Raw genomic sequence first — 12864 nt, 5'->3', positions numbered from 1 at the left:
TCTTTACTTGTAGCTGAAGTCCCGCCTCCTCTCTCTCCGCTTCGTCTGCTACGGCCGCGGTAGCTCCGCCCTCTCCCTCGCCTCACGAACCTCATCTGCTGACACGGAGAAAGACGACGAGGACGACATTTGACCGGCTGAGGACACCGTAGCGCTCAGGGAAGGGAGGGGGTGAGCAGAGGAGCAGTTCTTTGTTCTTTCTTTGTTTTGTAAATGACAGAGATACACTTTCTCTTTTCAGAGTTGCTGTGTAAACAACGTGTGTTGTTTATTATCACCACAAGCACAGCTGGAAAACTAATGAATTACACCGACTCGTGTTACGGTAAGTGAGCAGGTTTTTGTTGTGTACTTATTTCTAAAAATGTGTATTTTGCTTTTAAGCTTTATGGTTTTTTTTTTTTAGTATTTGTGCTTTGCTACATTTTAAATCACATATTTTACTGAGTAAAAAAAATGTGGGCCCTGAATTTGAAGAAAAATACAATAAAATAAAATGAATGCAGGACAAGGTGAATGATGAGGACAGGTGAACAAAGAGGAAACTCCTAGTACACTCGAGTACAAGTACAAACTTGAGTACATTTTTACACCATCATACTTTAGTAAAATGTTATTAGAATAGTGGCACTTTTACATGTGTCCACTTGGCGGCGCTGTCCACAAACTTTGACATGAGTCTGTTTGTGTGCCAGGATATTTTGAAGCATTATTGAACAGCCCAATCCTGCACCACTGCACACACACACACACACACACACACACACTGCACTCTTCATCCCACCCTGTAATGTCATGTTATTTTTTGCATATTTATTGTCATGTCCACTGCAGTCTGCACGCGCTCCACGCTCCTGAAATCACGCCTCGCTGATTTCACTAATTGGTGCCAGTGAACACAGAGAAGCTGAAGCTGTGGCGTGGAGAGAGAGAGAGAGAGAGAGAGAGAGGGAGAGAGAGAGAGAGAGAGAGAGAGAGAGAGAGAGAGAGAGAGAGAGAGAGAGAGAGAGAGCTCGTGCTCTCACCTGCTTTTAATTGGACTATCGCGACAAGTTGTACCGAGTGACGTGGAGTGGACGCGGAGTAGTGAGGGGATTCTTCACAGGAGCTTGACTGAGCAGCGAGGACACGGACAGAGAGACGGAGACTGAGGAAAAGCTGCAGCCGAGACACGCGCTTCTCACCAGGCCAAGTCAAGCGAGTCTCTGTGGATATGGATCAATGATGGACGGAAGGACGCAGGACGCACTCTGAGCCCGTGGACATGGACCAGCACTAACACAGCAGGAGCAGGGACGTTTGACTTAAAAAAACAAAAAACATTTTACATAAACTCTGGACACGACTATTTTTATTATTATTATTATTATTATTATTATTATTAGCTCCGTTCATATTCCCGGTATCACAGTGAGCCACTGAAGCCGTTCTGTGTGATCCGTGCGTCCCCGCGTTTCGGAGGAGCCATGGGTTGTACGGTGAGCGCCGAGGATAAGGCTGCAGCAGAGAGGTCAAAGATGATCGACAAGAACCTCCGAGAAGACGGAGAGAAGGCGGCCAGAGAAGTCAAACTGCTTCTATTAGGTAGGTCCACATAACGTTTATTATAACATCATCTCATGTGGAAACATTTCATATAAATGATATTCACTGTGTGGCACAAAGTGGTGATTTTACTGCTCCCATGTCATTCAGTATCCAACACAAGTGTCCTGAAATGTGGCCAAATAAAATAATTTAGTGCCTCAAATATGTGGACAAATGGACCAAATATCACATGGTTAAAGTTTTAAATTCTTTTATTATTGTTCTCACTGCAAAACAAAGCAAAAAAACAATAGAGATTAAGTCGCTAGATAACAACAAGAAAACCACACACGCACAATTACAAACCCCTATCATTCAGCTGAACTGTACTGTGTGTGTGTGTGCGTGTGTGTGTGTGTGTACTACAACATAGTATGATGTTTTTGTCAAATTTTGGACCAAAAATTTTTGTCAAATTTTTTTTTGTCAAATTTTTGTCAATTTTTTATTTTGTCAAATTTTGGTCAAAAAATGTTTTTTGTCAAATTTTGGTCAAAAATTTTTTTTGTCAAATTTTGGTCAAAAATTTTTTTTGTCAAATTTTGGTCAAAATTTTTTTTTGTCAAATTTTGGTCAAAATTTTTGTCAAATTTTGGTCGACATAGTATGATGTTTTTGTCAAATTTTGGACTATAAATTACAACAACAACAAAAAAAATCAAAATAGTTTTCCAGCCCTTTTTGCTCTGGGGCTCCACCTGCAGACATTTTATGGTACTGCAACCAGTAGTCCTTTGTAGATGTCATTCATGAAGTGGATATTTGTAATTGTGTTAATTTATAAAGTGGAAATGCTGGTCCTCAGTATGCAGCAAGTACAAGAATGTTTGTGTGTGTGTGTGTGTGTGTGTTCTTGTATGGGTGTTTTTGTGAGGACCAAAAAAAGTTGTACACCAAGGAAGTGAGGACATTTTGGGAAAGTGGGGACATTTTTGCTGATCCTCGTATTCAGACCTAGTTTTAGGGTTAGTGTTAGTTAGGTTTCGCTTCGGTTTAGGCATCAGGGTAAGGTCGGGTTTTTGAGACCGAGAGCTCCCTGAAGGGTAAAGAATAATCATAATAATAATAATAATACATTTTATGCAATTTACTATTTAAATGAGGAATATTTTGCATTTATTTTTGCATGTGCATTAATTCCAGTGCTTACCGTCACAATTGTCACAGTTTTTTATAAACAATATGAATGATATTATACTGTGCGATCGTAATGATACATGCAAGTGATTTCATACAACATGCAAAACAAAACCTGCACAATTCTTGTTCTGTCTTTCACACACAAACACATCTTCAGCCATTAAAACTGTGAAGGCACCTTATTGGCGTTATTGTGTGTGTGTGTGTGTGTGTGTGTGTGTGTGCACAGAGTGAGAGAGTGAGTGTGTTTTGGTGAAGGTGGGTGGGGTTAGATCTGTGTCATCTTGCTGTGACAAGCTGTTGATAAAGGCCTGGATCCAGCTCAGTGTCGGGAAGCTGTTGGATGACACTGGTTAGGTTTTGGCAAAATATGAAAGGCAAGAAAAAAGAAAAGTTGACTTCATCATCGTCATCGTTGTTGGGGAGCATCTGATGACGAAGACGGTCCTTGATGTCGTCAAGTTGTGTATAATTTAGCCACATTTACTGGTGGAGTTGCATCTTACAGTGCCAGATTTGCCCTTTATCTATGAGATGTCTGCCAGTGGGTGTGTTATTAAATCACACATTTATGAAGATTTTCAGTAAATAAAAGATCCCAAAAGATGTAAGTGATGTTCACAACATTTATATGTTTAAATATTTAGTTTATATCATGGCTAAATGCTAGAGATATATATTTATTTAAACATTTGCGATACATGGTACACCAGTCCATCACAGGTCCACATACAGACAAAAAACAAACCATCCACTCTCTCACCTATGGTTAATTTAGAGGTCCAATTTACCTAATCCCCATATTTTTGGACCGTGGGAGGAAGCTGGAGAACCCGGAGAAAGCACGAACCGGATCTTCTTCTTCTAACTAAAGATGTTTAGTTTGTCCATTCTGGGCTATTGTAAAAAAAAAAAAACATGGTTGTCCAAAATGGCGGCCTCTGTAGAGATCACCAGCTCCTGATATAAAAATAAATTCATACCCAAAAATATCTTCAATTTCTAGACCTTTGTGTAAATCTTGAACAGCAGACGATGGGTCCAACTGTGTTTTATTTTTTATCCACGTCTCTCTCTTTTAAAAACACTGATATAGCAGACGAAACCAATACTATCTGTTGTTTATACTCCCCCCAAATACCTGGATAATGCTCCTTTTTCTGCCTTTGAAAGTGTGTGTAATGTCAACACGCAGAGCTGTTGTTACAGAGATGACCTGTGACTGATATCACCACCAAGCAGCAAAGCTAAACGGTCACAGCGGCTCTTTTTAAATTGAATCATTTTCCTTTTATTCACTTGCATGTTTACTGAATACAAAGCCCCCCCCCCCATCCATTTAAAGAGCCCATATTATACCCTATTACCCCAAGTTAAACTAGGTCCTGATGCCCTAATGAACATGTCTGTGTCATGCTTTAAGCCCAATTTATACTCCTGCGTAAAGTGCTCTACGTGGGTTACGCAGAGTCCTCTGCGTCGACGCAGAACCTGTTGTAGAGCCTCTGCGTCGTCTCCGACTGCACAGAATATTTTTTAAGTGTCCGTCACTCCGTCAAGGGACAACGGATTCGGCAAGAGCTGCGATTGGTCCTCAGGACAGGCCGAGCTAAAGCTGCTCTGTGCCGGCTCACAGTGAGCACCGAGCGTCCACAGAGGCGGAGCTGATCACCGCCGATAACGTCGCTGCCAAACTATAAATACGTCATATCTTAACACACACAGCACATGTTTAGACTCTAAATGGCCAATTTCTCGCCTCAAATTATCTTAAAACTGCGTTCCGTCACACAGAAAAGTGAGAAACGGACACTGTTTCAACAACAACAGTCTTTCTTTCTCGGACGCCATTGCTCACTGTAGCCTGAAGCAGAACAACCTTGCGCAGCGACCCCTACTGATCGGGCGGGAAATTGCAGCGCGTGTCCGTCACCACGACGCAGAAGTATAAAGGCTCGAGGCGTCTACGTGGTGACGCAGACGGATAACGCATACGCAGTCGGAGAAGTATAATGTGGCCTTAATGCATAGAGTGACCACAATTTTGGCTTCTCGCAATCATAAAAACATTAGAATCGTAAATTCCTATGCTAGAAAAACACCTTGAATGCACCAGTGTAACTGCAGCTGCAAGTGACGTGTGTGGATCAATAATGAGGAGAGAACGTGGAAACACGACAGAAAGGCAGCCTTTGTTTGAGAAGACATGTAGGACAACATCTACATCTTTCTGCAGTGTTTTCAAACGCATGCTCCTCATATCACCGATCCACACACGCCACTCGCTAACTGCAGGCACCTAACTGGTGCGTTCAAGGTGTCCCTCCAGCATAGGAATTTACACACACGATCAACAACAAAGGGCTTGTGAAGCTTGTGAACATTTTTTTCATAAATAAAATCTATCCACTGGACACACAAGTCCTCTGAGGCTGGAAGTTTGTGTAAAACACTGTGCTCCGCTGTGCAGCCACTCTTCCTCCCTCGCCTGCACTCTCGTATTTCACAGGGACAAGGAGGAGCTACGGTGAAGTACTCTGTGAAGTACTCTGTGAAGTACTCTGTGAAGTACTCTGCCTGGCGGGGTGCCAACATTCACGGTGTGTCGCTATGTCGTAATTCCGCGGGAGGTTTAAACATCGCGTGTTTTATCGCCTATACTTACACTAAGTGGAACCACTAAAACATGACTGAGTCTTGTTTTTTCACATTTTGGGGACTGGTATGGCCCCCTGAGTCCCAAATATCAGTACTAAAATGATTAAAAAGTTGATTTTGCACAATATGGGCCCTTTAAGAACCTGTGGACTTTTCAAACCCCCCAAAAAAAGCTTCTGTTAATTATTATTCTGATCTTAAATGAAGTCACTGACGTCTGTTTGAGCAGCGCTATGAAGCTCCGTCAGGTGAAGGACAAGCATGTGATGGTAACGTTGCAAAAAGAACAACAGAAACACAAAGATCCATATGAGTCACATTGATTTATTCCATATAGATAATAACACACACACACACAGTCTAGTGCTTTTCTAGACTTCATAAATATTTTACAAGCGCTCCAGAGGAATTACAAAACTCATTGTGTGTGTGTGTGTGTGTGTGTGTGTGTGTGTGTGTGTGTGTGTGTGTGTGTGTGTGTGTGTGTGTGTGTGTGTGTGTGTGTGTGTGTGTGTGTGTGTGTGTGTGTGTGTGTGTGTGTGTGTGTGTGTGTGTGTGTGTGTGTGTGTGTGTGTGTGTGTGTGTGTGTGTGTGTGTGTGTGTGTGTGTGTGTGTGTGTGTGTGTGTGTGTGTGTGTGTGTGTGTGTTGTTTACTGGCCAAGCTCCACGGTTTTCCTGGAGTCTTGTTGTCACTCCAGGAATTCAAAGACAACAGAAATCACAACAATTTCTCCACCAAACAGGCATCAAGTTTCTCATTTAGCTCTTTTTTGACGATGCATCACTCTCCACTGTGTTTTTTCCTCCCTGTCCTATATTATACCTGTTGTTTTTAAGATTTTTTTAAAGATTAGTTGATCATCAGTTGTGATTTTGAGCCACTTATTTACTTTCTATCGTGATGTCACTGCAGTCCTCGTGACCTTAGGATAGAGAATAACAAAAGCGCTAAATGAGCACAAAACTGGCTGATTTCTGAGTCGCCCTGAATGATATTTTGAAGAAATAGCTAATTGCTAATTACTTTGACAGGAATTGTGACTAATTTTAAAATCATTTTTTTATGTTTTATTTAACATATTTTAAGGTTACTGTGTGGTAACTGTGCAGATCTGTGAGAAACAAAGATGTTCCTTTAGAATAAGTGTGTACAGATCAATCAGCATTAATCAAATAATTAATTAGACTTTGATTAATCTAAAATTATATTTATATATATCAATCAATGTTTTGGCTTTAACATATATTGTGCCTACGAGTTGAAAATTGCAGTAGGCTGTGTTGCAATTTCGATAAAATTTTGGTTAACCAGTGCCACAGGTGCACCCATGGTAATTTGCCATTGGAATAATAAACAATTCCTTATATGGACATCCTTGGGTGTGTGTGTGTGTGTTTTTAGGTCACATATTCAGGCTTTAAAAATGGAGGGGGGGGGTTTCGTTTTAAAGTTATGATTAATTTTTTTACATTGCATTTTTAGTCGTGATATAAAGTAGCAAGAATTGTGCAGAAGTCACAAAATAGAGCGTTTTTCTTTTTCTTTTTGTTCATAAGAACTAGCCGAGTGAACTTTGAACTGTGACGCGTTTCTGCAACTAACGATCATATTCATAATCGATTAATCCGTTGATTATTTTCTCGATTTGATTGGCTAATCTTCCATAAAATGTCAGAAAATGTTGACCGGTGTTTCTCAAACCTGGAAAGCACGATGTCTTCAAATGTCGTCCGTTTTTTAATGATTTTGTATGGAAAATATTCACGTTTTAAGAAGCTGAAAAGTCATAAAACTTGTCCAAAATTGTTAGCGATTTATTCAAATTTCACAAATTCTATCCGATTTTTAACACTGCGAGTACTTTTTGCTCAGGTGTGTTTATACAGTTGGTGAAAATGAGGAAAAAAGGATATAAGACACTCTATATTGTATCTTCTTTTAACCACTGTATAACTGTCTTGAAGCAGCTGAAATGCTCTGTATTTTAAAGGGACACTGTGTAGTATTTATGGGTTTATATAACCCAAAATCCACTTTTTTATACATATTATGTGCTCCTGCATTGTCTAGTCGCTGTATAATAGTTTTTGTTTCATTTTCGTAGTGTTTCAAAAAGTCATGTAAAATAACACGGTCGCGGGCCGCGGTTGCATAGCCACTGTTAGCAGAGAGACGCCATGTTTCTACCGGAGCCTGTAAGGACAAACGCGAGAGAACAAATCAAGCATCTCTTTACTTGCTGAAGTCCCGCCTCCTCTCTCTCCGCTTCGTCTGCTACGGCCGCGGTAGCTCCGCCCTCTCCCTCGCCTCACGAACCTCATCTGCTGACACGGAGAAAGACGACGAGGACGACATTTGACCGGCTGAGGACACCGTAGCGCTCAGGGAAGGGAGGGGGTGAGCAGAGGAGCAGTTCTTTGTTGTAAAGTTCAGCCTCTCCTCTAGATGGCACTATAAACTACTTACTTCACCTTTAAGGGTTAATTGTTCCAAGCAGCCGTGCGTGCGTCACGTCACTGAGAAGATGCAGGAGGCTGCAGCGTGTTGACACATTTTTACCGAGGACATAAGTGCTGCGTTGGTCTCGTTTCTGAAGATAACCAACTCGCTCTGGTGAAGAGAAGACGACTCGTGACTCGATGTCAGCGAGTGAAGCATGAAGGAGTCGTCTTCACAGCCGGTGTTTTTCTGTTTCTCTGCAGAACTGATATGACACCGGCTCGGCCACAGCGTGTATAATAAACCAGATTACTCTGTAGCTGATTTACACAACAAGTTTTACACCGACTGACTCGTGACGGACACTCGGGAACAAACAGTTGTGCCATAAAGAGCTTTCCCGTGTCCTTTAAAGAAACTGTAGGAAACCATATGGCTCTTTCAGTGTTGTGAGAAAACTCTGATTTCACAATGTTGCGCCATACTCGCTGGTCTCTGTGTAACTGACTGAACTTGATGGCTCGTCTTTATCTTTGTTGGAATTAGGAACAAAAAACTCCTGTTGCATAAGTGTGTGATGTAACCTCCCTGGATGAGGAGAATCATCCCTGCTTGACATTAATGCCTATTGATCATGTTGAGTTATCTGTGTTCTTCAGATGTTTGTAATGGGAACTTAAATTTTTTTTTACCAAATTAGCTATTGCTTAGAAATGTTTGATTCAGGGGCCACATGGTGTTGCAGTGGCTAGCGTTGTTGCCTTACAACAAGAGGGTCACAGTTCGTAACCTGGTTTCAACCGAGGGTGTTTGTGTTGATGTTCTCCCCCGAGTGGTTGTGTGTTCTCTCCAGGTTCTCCTTCTTCCTCCCACAGTCCGAACTTGCATTCTGTAGTATAAGGTTAGAGAAAGCAGCAGTTAATGAATTAAGGATTATTAACAGACTAAAGGCCACATTATAGACGCCTCGACCCTTTATACTTCTGCGTCGTGGTGACGGACACGCGCTGCAATTTCCCGCCCGATCAGTAGGGGTCGCCGCGCAAGGTTGTTGTGCTTTTGGCTACAGTGAGCAATGGTGTCCGAGAGAGAAAGAGAGAGAAAGACTGTTGTTGTTGAAACAGTGGCCGTTTCTCACTTTTCTGTGTCACGGAACGCAGTTTTAAGATAATTTGAGGCGAGAAATTAGCCATTTAGAGTCTAAACATGTGCTGTGTGTGTTAAGATATGACGTATTTATAGTTTGGCAGCGACGTTGTCGGCGGTGATCAGCTCCGCCTCTGTGGACGCTCGGTGCTCACTGTGAGCCGGCACAGAGCAGCGATATCTCGGCCTGTCCTGAGGACCAATCACAGCTCTTGCCGTCTCCGTTGTCCCTTGACGGAGTGACGGACACTTAAAAAATATTTCGTGCAGTCGGAGACGACGCAGAGGCTCTTCGACAGGCTCTACGTCGACGCAGAGTCTCTGCGTAACCTACGCAGAGCACTTTACGCAGGAGTATAAATTGGGCTTAAGGCCACATTTTGCTTTCCTTTCCCTACATAATGTGATTAAAGGCAACGTATTTTCTTTATTCATTTGTAGTCTGTTATAGGAGAATGACGTATGGTAAACGTTTGGGTGGTGTATTGGTGATAATATCCCAGAAATAGAAGGTGAAACCCAGAGCACAGAAAGCTCATGATGTCCTCACTGCTGCTGGTAAAAACCTTTTGGAAAAGAGGGCATAAAAATGATTGTTGCATAATTGATAAGGGTGTCAATATGCATCACCTGCTGTTTTCTTTACAAGATTAAATGTTCATAAACTTAATTGTGCCTCGGTAAACAAAATAACCGGAGGTAAATCTGAAGTGATGAACCTTTTGGTGCTTTTATTTTTGTGACAAAACAGGGGGGAAAAAAAGGGCTTTTAATGAAATGTCAACGATCAGCAGTGATGGATTTAGCTTCATTTGGAACTAAAAGTCAGTGAATCGTAACATTACAAAAAGTATATGTATTTAATCATCTAAGATGATGCTCTTTTCCTGCTGATATGATCATAACATTCATGAAAAATGATCTTGAAGTGCAGGAAATCTGAGGGCGACAGTTTGTTTCCCTCTCAATGAAAAGTGTCGAGTGAGGATTTATTTCATGTTCCTTCAACCTTATTCCCTTCAACTAGCTTATCTCTAATTCTCACCCCCAGGCAGACGATGATAATAATAGTGCTTTCGCAGACATGACTCACTTTTAGTAGCAGAGAGAAGCTTCGGGGTGAGACGGGGCCGTCCATAAATGACAACTGCATCACTGCCCACAAACTGAGAGAATATACTTATTTATTGTTAGTCATGTCTCTGGTGAAAACCACTAAGTCCTGAAAAAATGTTTATCTGCTGAACTTGCAAGAAGAAAAAAAATCCCTCGCGACTCGCCGTCGTACCGTTTTGTACAGCTCTTATAGATCATGTGACGAGTGTGAAATGTCCAGTCAATTCTGCACATTTATCTCTCAGAGGTGATTTAAGGACGAGGCAGCTTTTGCCCTGGGTCACAGTAGATTATTTAGCAGTGGGAGGGCACATTTTTCTTTCTGTCTATTTTTGGACATGTTGTGAATGACCTAACACGCGTCTATACGAGCTGGTGTGTGTGTGTGTGTGTGTGTGTGTGTGTGTGTGTGTGTGTCTGAGTGCTTCCTGAGGCAGGACCATGGTGGTTTTTGTGATTCTGTTAGAGTGTGCGGCCACGGGCGTCAAACTGGTTGTAAGTCAGGGAGGGGCCACGTACAGAGCAATCTGATCTCAAGTGGGCGCCAGACAAGTAAAATAACGGCATGATAACCTTGAAACAACAAGAACGCCACAATGTTTTACATTTATTGGTTTAAATGGTAAAAAACAGAAAAATGCTTTCAATGTTTGATAGATACGGAGCCCCCGAAGTGACATGAAAAAAAAAAAAAAAAAAAACTTTTTTTTTTAAATCTCGAGTTTCAAAGTCGAGATCTCGAGTTTCCAAAAAAATATGATTTTTTTTATTTTTGAAATATTTTTTTTCAAATTTTTGAAAAGAAAATTTTAATTTTTTTTTTTCAAAATTATATATATATTCATAAAATTATGAAAAAAAGAACATTTCAAAAAGTTTTTTTTTTCTCGAGAAAAAAATGACAAATTTTTTTTTTTTTAATCTCGAGTTTCAAAGTCGAGATCTCGAGTTTACAAAAAATATTTTTGAAATTTCTTTTTCAAATTTTTGAAAAAAAAAATTATATAAAAAAAATATTTTTCAAATTATATATATATATATATATATACAGTACATTTTGGTTCTCCAGGTGTGTTAGCGTAACTTTTTTGAAGGGTTAAAGGGCAACCAAAATGAAACTGGCCAACGATGGATTTCTAATCTAAGTACCACTACTTTAAAATAATATATTATATTTTAAGGCAGAAATGAATTCAAACTTTAAATTATAGATGTATGGTTTAATATACAAATTTTACATTAGATATGATTTTGGTTTGTGGAGCCTGTTAAATCCCAGCCATGCATGAGGTAAAAGTCATAAAAACACAGTGGGCGTATTTTCACTATTATGCTGTGTTTCAAGTTCTTTAATGGAATCATTTGAAGCAGGGGTTGCGTAGGAAGATGAGTTACTGCGAGTCACAGCAAATAAATGCACAGACTTGTGCCAATATGCTTACTATGTGTACAAAATGGAAAAGTTATTTATCACTTAGGATCTACGTTGTGCCCTAAATGTATTTAGACATTATTTTTTCTTGTACACACACACAGTAACTATGAAAATACTTGCTGCTTGTGGTGTAGTTTCTGCAGAGGCAGCTGTTTCCTATAATTGGACAAACACTGACTGACTTGTGTGTTTGGAAGCAAGAGAATTAGGATAATGTCGTCCAGCCTTTGAGTGACTTTGAATACATTTAGAAAAACGATCCGTGCTTTTGCTCTTTTCTGTCGCTGCAGTGATTCAGTAGTTTTTTTTTTTTCTGCATTCCTTTCAGATGCAGTGGAAGTAGAAACTATATTTAGTTTAATGACATAGTTATCATGAAAAAAAAAAAAAAAAGAGGCAAAAATGACATGTCTGCTTCAAAGTTCATCCTCAGTCCTTCAACCTCTGTTTGATGCAAATGACAAACTCTGCTCATCATTCATTTTTTCATTCACATTTCCATTATCGCTCTCATTCATAATTCACGGAGCCTCTTTAATCTCTTTCCTCCCTCATTATTTCACACATTCTACTGAACTTCTCTCATACTCTGCGTGAAGAGTGCAACAGGGACTTTATTTCATCTGATGGAGGGTTAAGAGCAGTGGTGAGATAAAGACGTTAAGAGAGGAAGCAGAAAAATAAGAGAAATGCCTTTAAATCAAATACAAAAAATGTTTTTGCTCTGCCACACTTTGATTTAGGAAAAATAAGACAATCGTCTCTGTGATGATTCTATGTTAGTTTCCAGTAAAGAAACATGATGATGATTATAAATCCACTGACACGGTGTTGTGACTTTTCAGGTACAGAAAGTAGATCCACTTGATTTTCTTTGTCACATGATCATCTTTATTTTTTATTTTTGGAAACGTTTGTGCATTTGCTTCAGAAAGACCTCGGCTAAAGTTTCACTATCGATTCCCTTGAGTTAAAATCGTTTGGCTGAGTATCATGAAATGAACTGGTATCAATTTCTGTGTGTGTGTGTGGTTGCCATGGTTATATGACACGCTTATTAATGCATTATTATTGAATTCATTCAATGAAAGCAGCAGGCAACAAAATGTTGTTCTCATTCTCTCATGCCATCCCAAAAAGTCTGAAATGATCCCCATCTATACACAACTTTGACCAGTGTATTATTTTCATAATTGTCTGTTACCATACAAGATAGAGTATGTCATCAAAGTTTCAAAGAAGCCATTATTATTTATTGTTGTGTGTATCATTATATTGCTCTGACAGGCAGTTTGTTGTTGTTGTTGTTGTTTGAGCGATTCTGAATTTTCTTTTCTGAAAT

The 12864-nt window shown here is 40.0% G+C and overlaps 1 protein-coding gene across 1 annotated transcript in view; it reads left to right on the top strand.

Annotated features, from left to right (window-relative positions):
• Positions 1-1466: 1466 nt before the first annotated feature.
• The window catches only part of LOC310929167 (guanine nucleotide-binding protein G(i) subunit alpha-2), a gene marked incomplete at both ends in the record, with an annotated part of 59171 nt that continues 47773 nt past the window's right edge, over positions 1467-12864 (top strand). The window contains one exon of the mRNA XM_083891886.1: positions 1467-1584. Within this exon, the coding sequence (XP_083748012.1) occupies positions 1467-1584 (118 nt within the window). The remainder of the gene's footprint in view (positions 1585-12864) is intronic.

The sequence above is a fragment of the Microchirus variegatus genome (genome assembly GCF_963457635.1).
Source record: "Microchirus variegatus genome assembly, chromosome: 7".
Classification (NCBI taxonomy): Eukaryota; Metazoa; Chordata; class Actinopteri; order Pleuronectiformes; family Soleidae; genus Microchirus; species Microchirus variegatus.
This window is presented reverse-complemented; position numbering and strand designations above follow the sequence as displayed.